The sequence below is a fragment of the Erinaceus europaeus genome, chromosome 3 (genome assembly GCF_950295315.1).
Source record: "Erinaceus europaeus chromosome 3, mEriEur2.1, whole genome shotgun sequence".
Classification (NCBI taxonomy): domain Eukaryota; kingdom Metazoa; phylum Chordata; class Mammalia; order Eulipotyphla; family Erinaceidae; genus Erinaceus; species Erinaceus europaeus.
The window spans coordinates 18,941,581-18,955,808 of NC_080164.1; the positions used below are offsets into that span (position 1 = coordinate 18,941,581).

The following is a 14,228-nucleotide window of genomic DNA, read 5'->3' on the forward strand; positions in this document are numbered from 1 at the left end:
GGAGTGTGTAGGGGTTGGGTACTGTAGGATGTATGTCTACAACCCTCTTATTTAATTCTTGTAGGTCTTGAACGGGTCTGTAGTCCCCCATGCCTGTTTTTTTATCAGTAAAAGTGGGGTTCCAAGTTGACTGACAAGATACCAGAATGCCCAACTCCCTTAATCTCCTGATATGGGGGGCAATACCCTTACGGGCTCCTAGAGGAATAGGATACTGTCGAACTTGGATCGGCTCTACCCCAGATTTAAGTTCTATCCAGATGGGGGTCTGATGTTCTGCCAGACCCATTCCTCCTGTTTCAGCCCATGCAAGTGGAAATTTATTCATCCAGACTATCATCTGGGGAGGAGGCTCTGAAGGGCTGGGTTTCTGGTAAAGCTGGTATTCATCAGCCAAATTTAAAGTCAGGATAGGAACTGGCATGGAGTCAGTGGTCACAACTACTGGTCCTTGGGGTTGGAAAGTAATGGTTGCTCCCATCTTGGAAAGCAGGTCTCTCCCAAGAAGGGGGTAGGGGCATTCGGGAACAAGCATAAAGAATGAGATACCTCTCCCTTCCCCAAGTCCACAGTCCTCTGAGTAGTCCACGAATATTGTTACATGCCAGTCGCTCCTTGTACCCAGGTCTTTTGTTTGGATAGTTTTCCCATGGACTGGGTTAATACTGAATGTTGAGCCCCTGTATCTACTAAAAAGCTAACAGGTTTCCCCTCTATTGTTAAAATTACCCTGGGTTCAGGGAGGGGACCCGAACCCCATCGTCCCTAGTCACCCAGTTCTAGGATTTTTGTCCCAGTGTCTTTTTGTCTCTCCTTTCTTCTCCGACACTCTCTGGCCCAGTGACCCATTTCCCTGCAATATGCACAATGATCTTCAAGGAGCTTCTTTTTTCCCTCCCTGCATGGACTTCTGCTCTTTTCAAACCTTCAGGGAGGGTGGGCCTCTTGGCCTTTCCACCAAGCACCTTTAGCGGTAGCTGCCAACAATACCTTAGTGAGGCTGCAAGTCTGTCGCTCATTAGCTGCTGTCATTGTCTGAAATTGGCGTTCTTCAGGGGTCTCTCGGTTGTTAAAGACTTTCTCCACTACTGCCAATAATTCCTGTAAAGACTTAATCTACTATATCAGGGGCAGCTTGGTTTACAAAGGCCATAATTACTACTGACTTATTCTCTGGAGCTTCTGGATCTAGGGGAGTGAACATTCCATATGCCTCCATATTTCTGCTGGCAATTGTCCCAGGTTGGCTGATGGGTAAAAACAACAGAATCTAATAGATCAATGAGTGTTGCTGGTTTTTCTGAAAACCTAGGATTCTGCATTTTCCAATTATAAAGATCACTAGTGGAAGACAATACTGTATTAGTTGTTCGCCATTCTTATTCGGGGGTCCTAGGGCTTGGAGGGGCAGGACCACCGAATCAAGGGTTCTCTGGGCTGTATGGGCTCTCATATGAGGAGGGCTCCAAAAGTCCTGGCCTGCTGCCAGGGGTTCCTGTGGGACTGGGGGAGGTTGAGGTTGATAGGGAGGAGGGTACTCTAGGAGGTCTTCTTCGGGACCACCTTGGAGAATAGGGTATGAGGGGGCAGTGAGAGGGGACGCAGAAGGGGCAGCAGGTCAGCGACGAAAATCCTTCAAAGCAAGAACAGCGGGTCACGAACCCTGTGGAGAAGAAATTGTTAGTCAAGAAGGGGGAGTTCTCTACTAGATTCTGCCAAGTAAGGATGTAAGAAATCTGGTCCGGGTGTCCTGGATGTCCTAAGATGACGTCTTTGGTGGCATAGATAGTAGGTCTTCTTTGCGTGAGATTGGGACTCGAACTTCTGGGCATAACAATAACAATATCTTAAAAGACAATTTGGCCACTCTTTGTTGTATGCTTTACATTGGTTTGTTCTAGCCCTCCCCCACTGAGAGAATTAGATCAGTCCAGTTAGTTTTCGCGGGCCCGCTTGGCCCTGCCCCGAGGAACCCCGTGAGAGTTCCAGGGTTCCTGAGTGCCAGTTTCAGAGTTACAGAGTAAGAGAGAGTTCCACAGTTGAAGAGTTGCAGAGTTCCAGAGTTCGAGAGGGTTCCTTCCTGAATAAAGAAATACAGCTTCCCTGCCCAGCCATCTCCGCGTCTCTGTTACCCGCCGTGAAGCTAGACCCGCCCGGCCAGCAAGAGCCTTCCGAATTTTAACAACAACTCTTTCCACCTTCCTTCCTTTCTTCCTATATTTCTCCCTTTCTTTTACAATTTCATGTATTTGTTTTTTATATTCCACAAGTAAAGCCATCCATTAGTTGACTTTTACCTCACTTACTTAATTAGCCATAATCATTTGTTTCTGTCCATTTTGTCCCTAATAATGCAATATCAGATGGGGGTAGATAGCATAATGGTTATGGAAAAAGATTCTTATGCATGAGGCTCCAAAGCCCCAGGTTCAATCCCCTACACCACCATCAGCCATATCTGGGCAGTGCTCTGGTAAAAAAAAAAAATATATATATATCATCTTCTTTAAGTGATGAATATATTCCATTGACTATATATTCCATAGTTTCTTTTTAAAAATGTTTTATTATTTTTGCTTATTTGTTGGATAGAGACAGCCAGAAATCAAGAAGGAAGGTGGAAATAGAGAGTGAGAGAGATAGAGAGGCACCTGCAACACTGCTTCTCCACTCGTAAAGCTTTCCCCCTGCAGGTGGGGACTAGGGGCTCGAACCCAGGTACTTGCACATTGTAGCATGTATGCTCAATCATGTGCTCCACCAGCCAGTCTCTATTGCATAGTTTCTTAATCTAAAAGAAACGGAAACCATTCTGTACTACTGAGAAGAATGTGAAATGATACAGCTTTGTTTTTTGGTATGTTGTGGAGGGTGTGCGCTAGGGGAAGATCTGTAAGTTCTAGAAATGTTTGTTCCATAATGACTCAAACAACTTGCCATATCATCTAGCACTTCCACTCCTATATATCCTAGAGAAATCTACATTAAAAGTTGTATGTAAATGTTCACATTGGAATTAATCATAATAGCAAAAAAAAAAAACTATCAAGATGCCTATCCACTGAAGAGTGAATAAAGAAAATATATCCACACAATGGAATATTATTCAGGAATAAAAAGGAATGCGATGTTGAACCATACCTGAAAGTGGGTTAACATAGAAAACATTAGGCTAAGTGAGACAAGCTAGGGACAAAAGAACTATTATTGCACTCCATTTCCTTGACATTTATAAAAGTCATAAACTATGAAAAGTTAATCTATAAAGAATGAAAAGTGAGTGGTTGCCACAGGGTTGGAAGGAATAAGGGCTGAACTGCAAGTGCATGTGGTGGAGAGGCGGGGCACAGCTGGGAGAGCACACACATTACAGTGAACAAGGACCCAGGTTCAAGCCCCTGGTCCCTACTTACAGGGGTAGAATGGTACTGCAAGTGTCTGCCTCCCTTCCCTCTCAATTCCTATCTGTCTGTCTCCAGAATAAATAAATGAATAAATAAATAAATAAATACAGGGGTTTGGGGGAGAGGATAATGAAAGTGTTTCTGAGTTGATTACTGTGATAATTACAGAACTATATGAATATGCTAAAGGCCATTCACATGTATACTTAGAATTGGTGGATTTTCAGGGGTGAAAAATTGAAGTCCAGAAACCAAGGCAATTTATAAACTACATTACCTTTAATAAAAGTAGAATAAAGTAAAACAAGTTAAATTTTATGACGTGCGTTTTGTATCGGTAAAGTTATATATAGAAAAGGAAAACAAAAACAAAGGCATGAGAGAAGCACCCAAGGGCTTGGGGTGGGCTCTGCTTCGTCCCCAACACCCACTGGCACTTGTCAGAGGCCCTTGCCGCTTGCTTTGGGGTGCTTACTGAGCCTGTCTTTCTTTGCATTTCCAGACATCCTCCGGGAATTCAACGCCAAGCTGATAGGCTACTCTACGGGCACCGGGGACCAAAACAGTGCTGGGGCCCGCCTAAACCGGGCTGTGTCAGGAGCCAAATCTGGGTGAGCGGAGGGGGTCCCTTGGGGTAACCTACACTGGTTACTTGGGGACCTGGTGCCGTGACTTGGTCTGCCCAGGGGTCTGTGATTGAAGGTGGGGGGCTGGCCTTGGGGGAAAATGTATGAGTGTCACTGACAAGATGGGCTCTCTTTCTTTCTGTGGGACCCAGAAAGCTACTGGCCCCTCCCAACCCGACCCCCACCCCCAGAACTAGTCCCAATGGACTCTGAGGCCAGGTTTAGGCTCTGACCTAGTTATTCTGCCTCCTCTGCGCATCTCCTGTCTCCTCGGAGTCCCGGTGCTGATCACTTGATGCTCTGCCTTTCTCTTGTGTCCTCTCCCCTTCCTCCCTTGGACATGCTTTCTGGACAGCTTTTTCTTTCTTTCTTTTAAATTTTATTAGTGACTAAGTATTGATTGACAAAATTATAAGATAGCAGGTATAATTCCACACCACTCCTACCTACCACCAGAGTTGTGTATCCCCATTCCCTCCATTGGGAGCTACAGCACTTCTCCCAAGGTTGCAGATAGGGGTTAACTATTATTTTTATAACTGTTTATATTTACCCTTTAAAAATTATTTATTTTTTACAGTCCTGCCTTCTCTTCCTTTCTAAATCACACCTATGCCTATTACTACTTCCAAATGTCCTCCTTTGTTTCTTCTCTCTTCTGAGAGAAGTCCTGATGGAGTTGGACTTCAGAGCCCTCTGGTCATCTTCCCCTGTTATTTCTTCTGCACTGGGAATATGGATCAAAGTTATTTGGGGGGGTGGGCATTCTGGCTTCTGTAATTGCTTCTCTGCTGGACATGGGCATTGACATGTTGACCCATGCCCCCAGCCTGTTTCTGTCTTTGGAGGTGAGATTCCAGGGCACGTTGGTGAGGTCATCTGTCCAGGGAAGTCAAGTTCTAGGCTTGGCACCTTCTCTGTGCCATAGGAATAGTGCCTATCCTGGGGCAGAGGTTGTGGGTCAAGGGAAACTCTGAAACCTGAGGTCTGGCCATCACCCACTGCCTAGCCTCATCTGACTTTGCCTTGTCTAAGAGATATGGTCTGGGAGTTGGTAGATGACTTGGTGAATAAAGCGCTTGCCCTGCTATGTGTTAAGCCCCAACTTGGATCCCTGACACCACCTAGGAGCACCATGGACAACATCAAGGGAGCTCTCTGGATGGTGGAGCAGTGCTTTGGTGTCTTTCTCTTATCTCCCTAACCCCAACCTCTCTGACCAAATTGACAGACTTTCAGTTGTGGGTTACATCTAGGAATGGCACATGCATGTGGCTCTCAGTTCATATCCTCGCAATATTTTGAACAGAGAGAAAGATGGGACCACCTGTAACCCTATCAGTGGGACCAGTGTGGGGCACAAAGCAGCAATGCAGCTGAGTTGCATGACCCACTTAAGGAAACTGTGTAAGTAAAGGGACCACCATGCCGTGATCCAGGACACAAGGCACAGCTCCTGGGAGCAGGGCTAACTTCCTTTCTTTCTCTTTCTCTTTCCTTCTTTCTTTTTAAAGTTTATTTATTTTCCTTTTTTTAAAAAAAAGATAATCTTTATTTGTTGGCTAGAGGCAGTCAGAAATTGAGAGGGAAGGGAGTGATAGGGAGAGAGACAGACACCTGCAGCCCCGCTTCACTACTTGTGAAGCTTTCCCCCTGCAGGTGGGGTCCAGGGGCTCAAACCTGGATCCTTGTGCACTGTAACATGTGTGCTCAATTTGGCGTGCCACCACCCAGCCCCCTAAATTTATTTATAAAATAAAAAATATCAACAAGATCATAGGATAAGAGGGGCACAATTGTACAAAATTCCCACTGCCAGATTTCCATATCCCATCCCCTCCCTTGAAGACCTTTCTATTCTTCATCCTTCCCGGAGTCATTATGGGTGCAGAAGGTGGAAGGCCTGGCTTCTGTAATTGCTTCTCTGCTGGATATGGGCGTTGGCATGTCAATCCACACTCCCAGCCTGTTTCTATCTTTCCCTAGGGGGCGGGGCTCTGGAGAGGTGGGATTCCAGGGTGCAATGGTGAGCTTGTCTAGGGCTGACTTTCTTGTGTTCTGTAGCTGCTTTTCTTTTGAAGATTCCCTCAGCCTGGAGTGCTCCTTTGGGTTTTTTGCCTGGTCAAAGAGCAAATGAATTCCACACTTGTCTATTGAAAATTCAATAGAAAGATTTCTTTTAAAAAAAAAAATTATTTTATTTATTTATTCCCTTTGTTGCCCTTGTTGTTTTATTGTTGTAGTTATTATTGTTGTTGTCATTGTTGGATAGGACAGAGAGAAATGGAGAGAGGAGGGCAAGACAGAGAGCGGGAGAGAAAGATAGACACCTGCAGACCTGCTTCACCGCCTGTGAAGTGACTCCCCTGCAGGTGGGGAGCCGGGGTTGGAACCGGGATCCTTCTGCCGGTCCTTGTGCTTTGCGCCACCTGCGCTTAACCCACTGCGCTACAGCCCAACTCCCAGAAAGATCTCTTATTCTTAGTCCTGTGTTGTTTATTCCCAGAAAATTTTCAGACCTCACTTTACCATCTAGTCCTTAGAGATTTCTGTGTTCTGTTCCTAGATTTTTTACCATCTGACCCCTAGCTTCAACTCCAGCCTGGGGCTACCAGTCACCTGAGTAACTTTTCTTCTCTACTTACGACAAGAAATATGACACAAATTATCCAAAGCAGATAATCACACAAAATCTAATAGATTGTATGATGACTGGCAAGGGATGGTTTTCCTTTTGGTGGAGAATGGAAGGATAAAAGGCTAGTGATTTACAGCCTACTGTGGCTTGGTTTATTTTAATATTACATTCACTTGGCTTTTTCCAAGAATATGTCAGCTGGTGATAAAAGAGAAGAGGCAGTTCTAAGCAACATTAGTCAGGAAGTCATCCAAATATGAGACTTTAGATGTGAGAGCATAAAAATAGCCAAAATGTTGTTGGTTTATATGTCTATCCCTGTATTTCCTTCCCTGATTTCCCCCAACTCACTGGACTTTTTTTGTGCCAATAATCCCTTTTTCCAAGCACATTGTGTGTCCTAGGGAAGAGTTATGGATGTTTGTTCCCATACTACAGATGAAGAAACTTCCGCACGAAGAGACAGAGCAGCTTGAACAACTGCATCGATCTGACCACATGGTCTGTTGTCCAGCAGGTTTTATTCCATGTTTGAGAATAATCCTTTGTACATATACACCCATGTGTTGGTCACAGAGTCATTTCGTGTTTCTGAGATCTTCATTCTGTTCAGCCCCTTAACTGAATAGAGCAGAGAATCAGGGATCATTCATTCTTCCTGATGATACTGAGACAGACGCAGAGAAGTAGTCACTGCTTCAGAATCCTGTATGGTAAAAGCAGTTCCCCCTGGTAATTTCAGGTTTGTAGATGAGGACACCAAAGCCCAGAATGGCTAAGTGACCTAACCATAGTTCCCCATGTTTGTCTGCTATCTAGTCTGCTGTAACCAAGACCAGACCAGCTAGTTGTGAGACAACTAGGACAACTAATACTTCCTGCTACAAAAAACTCTGCTGGAAGTTGGGTGGTAGCGCAGTGGGTTAAGCGCAGGCAGCACAAAGCGCAAAGACCAGCGTAAGGATCCCAGTTCAAGCCCCCGGCTCCCCACCTGCAGGGGAGTCGCTTCACAAGTGGTGAAGCAAGTCTTCAGGCGTCTGTCTTTCTCTCCCCTGTCTCTGTCTTCCCCTCCTCTCTCCATTTCTCTCTGTCCTATCCAACAATGATGACATCAATAACAACAACAATAATAACTACAACAATGAAACATCAAGGGCAACAAAAGGGAATAAATAAATAAAATAAATATTGAAAAAAAACTCTGCCAAGAGCTCTATTGATGATGATAAGAATATGATCTTGATGGAGTCAGGTGGTAGCACAGCTGGTTAAGTGCATGTGGTGTAAAATGCAAGGACCAGCCTAAGTACCCTGGTTCAAGCCCCCAGCTCCCAACCTGGAGGGGAGTCGCTTCACAGGTGGTAAAGCAGGTCTGCAGGTCTCTCTCTCTCTCTTGCCCTCTCTGTCTTCCTCTACTCTCTCTATTTCTCTCTGTCCTAACAACAATGACATCAATAACAACAACAATAAAAAACCAACAAGGGCAACAAAAGGGAAAATAAATATAAAAAAAAATTTTAAAGAATATGATCTTGATAATGATGGCATAAACAATTCTGTGTACTATTTCCAGTATGAATACCTACTATGTGCTATTCTAAGTTCTTAATGGACATCCTTGTAGGATACCCAGATGGAGACCAAGATGCTTTATTTAGACTCCTTCACCCATATGTCAAAACAACTAAGATTCATAAACCAATTTCTATAGGTGTGAGAGAAAGAGAGAAAGGATGTAATCAACCTAAGAGCTCTATAAATAAAGTGTACTGGGGCCATGTGACACCACATCCTTGGATTTGATCCCTGGCACCACATGGCCACATTATGAAAGCACCAGAGGGCACTCTCTGGAGGGCAGAATAGTGCGTCAGTGTCTCTTTCCTCTGATTCTCATTATGCACTCTCTGCTTTTACATACATGGTATCAAAAATCCACGCTAGGGAGGCTCCTTGCAGTGTGGTGCACCATGGTACTTGTGTGAGACATGTGTTTCTTTTCCTGGTGCTGCCTTAGAAATAATCAAGCAAGAATGCACTCACTTATTGCTGGTGGAGCTGATATTTATCCATGTGTGACTGACTCTCCAGATTTTCTCTGCTTCTGAGCCACTTTTTCCATTCAGATAAACCAACAGCAAGAGCGACAGCACCACATCTTCCCTGTGGTGCTAGAACTTGAACCATAGCCCTGCCTATGACATGGCATACCCCCCCCCCCGCCCATCTATCTCCACTGTCCAGGAAGTGCTTTCATAGCTGAGCACTTTGTCAGGGTCTCCAGTCAGGTTAGTGGTGAGACCAGGTTTCGAGTCTAGCCTGTCCGTTACCAAGAGTAATTGCCACTCACTCCTCACAGCAGCGCTGCCTATCTTGTTGCCTACTCCTGATGATTCTAGAAGATAAGGACTTTTATTTTCTCAGCCTCTGAGTCTTTCTGAGATGACAGTTCAAGTCAGATTCCCACAGTTAGAGAAGATTAAGTGTTGACCCAGGTATAACCCCCATATTAGCTTGAGGGTTAGGGGCTGAGGTCTGGACACCTGTGGCAGAAAGCTCCCACAGAGGTGCATGTGGCCTCAACCACCCCCACACAGCATTTTATTGGCCTTCCTTGAGCCTTTCTTGGAAGGAAAGTGACCAGCAGCAGTAAACCTTCTCTGCATGCATTAGGCCCTGGGCTTCATCCCTGGTACTGTACCACATGATGACAGCACTTAAAAATACCCCACAAAGCCAAAATGGTTGCAACTCCAAAGATGTTGGTGAAGTGCTTTAATCTATCTGTCATAAAAAGTAATTTATTCACAGGCTGGAGAAATAGCATCACGATTATGCAAAAGACTTCCACGCCCAAGTCTCAATCCCTAGCACCACATGCCAGAGCTAATCAGTGTTCTGATTTCTCTCTCTCTCTCTCTCTCTCTCTCTCTCTCTCTCTGTGTGTGTGTGTGTGTGTATCTTTCATTCTATATCTCTCAAAAAATAAGTATTTATTGTAACAAGAATTTGTTCACATAGACCAGGCAGGAAACAGTTTGCCCATCCTATGTGGGGTGCTCTGCCCTTTCCCAGGGGCAACTGTGACTCCCCACTACCACTCCAGGGGACACTGAAAGGACCTCTGTGCCAGGGCTGTTTACAGTCCACTTCCCCAAGGAGGCACTCCAGGGCCTTCCTCAGCTCAATATTTGGTCCCTGCATTCCACAAAGCACTCCTCCTGACCCCAGCTTCACAGCACTAATTCTCCACATAAGATTATCCATATGTTCTTACAGGGATGTGACAACCCAGGCCAAGGAGCTGGTGCAAATGTTGAAAAATGACAAGGTGAATCTGTCAGAGTTGCCCTGGAACAATAGGACGACTCCTTGGTATAGGATGTGGGTAGAAGAAACCCTGGTGACTGGGACATGGAGGAAGATAATGAGGGAGAACAGTTTCTCCTTTAAAAATCATAGAGTCCATCTTTTAAGTGGAGGGTCTGAGGGCTGGCAAGACGGCTCACAAGGGAAGGCACCTTTTGCCATTCTCATGACCCAGGCTCATGGCCTGCTCCCCGGCACTGGGGTGGGGCTGGAGGGCGGTTCTGTGGTGTCTTTCCTATTCTCCCTACTTCTCTGTCCTTGTCTGTGTCTGAAAAAGATGGCCCTAGAGCTGTGAAGCTCTGGTAACAAAAAAACAAAACCTATTTAAAAAAAAAGAAAAAGAAAAAACAGTTGAGGAAATGATTCAGTGAATGGAGTGCAGGACTTGCATGCGACTGTAGGTTTGATCTCTGATGCTGCAATGTGCCAGAATAGTGCTCTGATACCTCTCTCTCTCTCTCTCCCTTCCTTCCTCATAAAAATGAATAAATTAATATAAAACATTCATGATTAACCCCTCCTACCTGTAACCTGTGAGCTCCAGACCCCTAAGCCAAAAAAAAAAATTCACCAAATCCATAATCTACCTGGTGAGTGAGTGAGGCCCATCCCTACTAGCATTCAGCAAGCTTGTATTTACTTGGTTTTGCTTCTGGGCAAGATATTTATTTGTTTCTTATTTTTTCAGACCATAAATTTTGAAGAAGATTGGAAGTTAGTGACTCTGTTTACGGGAGGCAACGACCTCTGTAATTACTGTGAAGACCCGGTAGGTCACTAGGCACTGCATGGAAACTCAGTGGACAGTGCAGACGAAGCTCTGTGGATGATGGAGTGGTGCTATGCTATCTATCTATCTCTCTCTCTCTGTCTCTCTCTCTTTCCTCACTTCCCATTCTCTCTGGCTCTACTTTCTCTCTCCCTCTGTTTGTCTCTACCTCTAAGTGCATAGAATTAAAATGTTAAGCCAGGGAGCTACTCAGTAGCATAACAAATGCATAAAAGCTTCATTTCCTTCCCCATTATTGCATTTCAGTATTTTAAATCCTAAGCATGGAGATCTGGAGAGTAGCCATTGAAGTGTGCCTTGGGGTCCAAGGATATAATGCAGATAGCACAGGGGACATGTGTGTAAGAGTTTATTAGTTAGCTCCCCAGCACCTTCTAAGAATCAGAAATGAGCAGTATTCTGAATAAGTTTTTAATTATTTAGTTATAAAAAGGAAACATTGACAAAACCATAGGATAAGAGGGTACAACTCCACACAATTCCCACCACCAGAACTCTGTATCCTCTCCCCTCCCCTGATAGCTTTCCTATTCTTTAACCCTCTTGGGAGTATGGACCCAAGGTCATTGTGGGATGCAGGAGGTGGAAGGTCTGGCTTCTATAATTGCTTCCCCACTGAACATGGGCGTTGACAGGTCGATCTATACTCGCAGCCTGTCTCTCTCTTTCCCTAGTGGGAAAGGGCTCTGGGGAAGCAGAGATCCAGGACACATTGGTGGGGTTGTCTGTCCAGGGAAATCTGGTCAGCATCACACTAGCATCTAGAACCTGGTGGTTGAAAAGAGAGTTAGCATACAAAGCCAAACAAATTGTTGATCAATTATAGACCTAAAGGCTGGAATAGTGCAGATGAAGTATTGGGGGTGTCCTCCATTTTATAGATAGCTAGTAGGCATATTTTAGTTATATTCCAAAGGGCTTGTGGCTATACTAGTTTTTTTCTTTTTCTTTTTTTTTCCCCGAGCCTGAAATCTGATATGCAGGTGGATACAAGTTATTGTCTGGGGAGATGATGTCATGGCTGGGAAAAGAACCAGAAAGCTGAAACAGGAAAGAGAGTATCCCCCTAATATGGGAAAGGGGTATAAATATTGTTGACTGTAAACCCCATCGATTTGATGTGATCTGAGGCCCATATTCAACTTAGGAGCTTATGTGACCTCTGCATCCCTGTAGATCTGAGCTCACATTCTGTGAACATGAGTAGGAACATTCCAAGCTGCCCCAATATCAGGACCCATCTTCCCCAGGCATAGCATAGAGTATGTTGTCCATCTTCCCTTCAGAGGATGGAACATTCTCTACTGTTGTTGATCCAGGTTGAGGGTAAGGTCCTATGGGGGCCCACAAAGGGGTCTATTGTGTTGTTCCTGATAAAAAATGTTGTTTTCGCCGGGCTGGCTTCACGGGCAGGTAACAGACAACCAGGGACTCATGGTTGAGCTGTATGCAGTATCTCTTTATTCATGCAGGACGCAGCGCAATCTATACCAAGCTAAGCTAAACTAAAAACTACAATCTTGTCCTTATAAATATACTAGCCCAGTAGGGTGGGAACAGGATGTGACATAGAGAGGGTGGAGAGAAAAGTGACTGGTGAAAATCAGGGTGTGACAAGGAGAGGGGGCGGAGCAGGCAAGAATTCTACCATTGAACCACCAATGCCCTGGAGGGAGGGTGGTGCTTGTTAACAGCAGTTATGTAAATAGAATGAAATGGTTATGTAAATAGAATAGTGTTAAGCAGGGGGGATTAAACTAATGAAACAGAAGGGGTTTTTAGAAGCATACCAACAAGAAAAGACTAGTAACAATGGAGAGAGGGATTTTTTCAAGATCTAGGCCCATCATGTCTGTTTGGGAATCTCAGGACTCCTCGACTAGGGCCCCAGTTGATGGGGTGGCCTGATAGTAACTAAAGAGTCATCATTAAAATATGCCAGTCTCTTGCCCTTATTCAGCTTTTGCAGTCCTTGCTTTGAGAAAGTTAGCTTTGGAGTGAGTGAGAGAACTGTAATAGGAAGTAGGTGAGGAGGGTATCTAAGTCTAAGTAGACACTATTTCATTATGAACTTGATACTGACTCACTACAAATACAAACTGTTGTGTATTTTTGCTTTCAGGTATATATTTTGCCCTAATTTATGGATACATGTGAATATTTGCTCTAACAGGACCTGGCCTATATCTAGGTTTTGAGACTTTGCTAGGAAGTGAACCTCCTGGAATGGAATTAGAGAATGCCGTGAAAGGAAAGGTCTCACCCGAGTAATGAGGGTGAAGGGTTGGCATTCCATGCCTGATGTCTCTGGACACAGTCCGAAATGAAGCATGCTGAGGTGGTTCTCCTTGTGTTGATTAGGTTGGGATTGGCAGATGAAATATCATTTGGTATGAATTGAGAGAAGCATGTAGGAAAGTGAGCCCCACCCTAGAGGTTCCAGGACTGGGGGAAATATAGGCTTTATAGAGGAAGTGGGAGGTTCCTGCTGACTTAGGGTTTAAGAAGACAATAGATAGTTATTGCTATAATCACATTATTTGGCAATTGGGTTAACTTTGAAATATCACTTTGTTATTATTTGCTGTATCATACACAACATCACCATAATTTATGTCCTTTGACATTATTTGTATATAGCTGTGCCACTGGTTGCTTCTGTTCTCCCTGGTCTAAGCTTTTAAGAGAGTCAACATAACAAAGACTCAGCCTATGGTCTATGCATTAAAAAGTTTGATACATTCAATTGATTTTCCTCTCTCATATTAATTAGTGATTTATATGACTACAAATTAATGGGAGTGTCCATAAACTCCATTCCCACCACCAAAAGACTGTGCCCCATCCTCCCCCCCCCACCCCTTGAAGCCAAATATCTGCCTTCACCCTCCACCCAGGGTTTTTACTTTGGTGCCCTACTCCTGAATAAATTTTTAAAATCTAGGCTGTCAGGAGGTAGCTCATATAGTAGCTCATACTTTGCCATGTGTGAGGACCCACTCTGAGCACTTGGTACCACAGGAGAGCACCACGCAGATGGACAAGCCTCACAAAAAGTGGAGCAGTGCTGTGGTCTCCCTGCCTCCCCTGCTGGCCTCTAAAGAGAAACACAAAGGGTTAGGTGGGAACAGTGGAGTTACTTGAGACATCCTGGAGCAATTAGATTGGAGAGACCATCCCCAGGCACTTGAGGCTTGAAGCTGAAGAGACCAGAGGACCAGAGAATAGAAGAATGTTCAAACTGCAGGAGCTCCGAGAGGTTTGCTGCCACGCCCACTTGGAGAGGGACCCACAGATGCTATGTGCTTTAAGCTAAGACCCTACATTTGGTGGACGGAGAGTGAGCTCTAGAGCCTTCCATAGCACCACTGGGAAGAAAGTTTCTCCTCTGAGCGTACTTC

General features: G+C 44.7%; 1 protein-coding gene across 7 annotated transcripts in view; it reads left to right on the forward strand.

Moving 5' to 3' along the window:
- The window catches only part of LOC132537450 (phospholipase B1, membrane-associated-like), a 100,042-nt gene that overhangs the window by 50,216 nt on the left and 35,598 nt on the right, over positions 1-14,228 (forward strand). For all 7 annotated transcript variants that reach the window (XR_009548881.1, XM_060186794.1, XM_060186796.1 and 4 more), the window contains 3 exons: positions 3,907-4,015; positions 9,948-9,999; positions 10,726-10,806. Coding sequence is in view for 6 of the 7 variants with exons in the window: in XM_060186794.1 (XP_060042777.1) it covers positions 3,907-4,015; positions 9,948-9,999; positions 10,726-10,806 (242 nt within the window). In the remaining variant the exon portion in view is untranslated. The remainder of the gene's footprint in view (positions 1-3,906; positions 4,016-9,947; positions 10,000-10,725; positions 10,807-14,228) is intronic.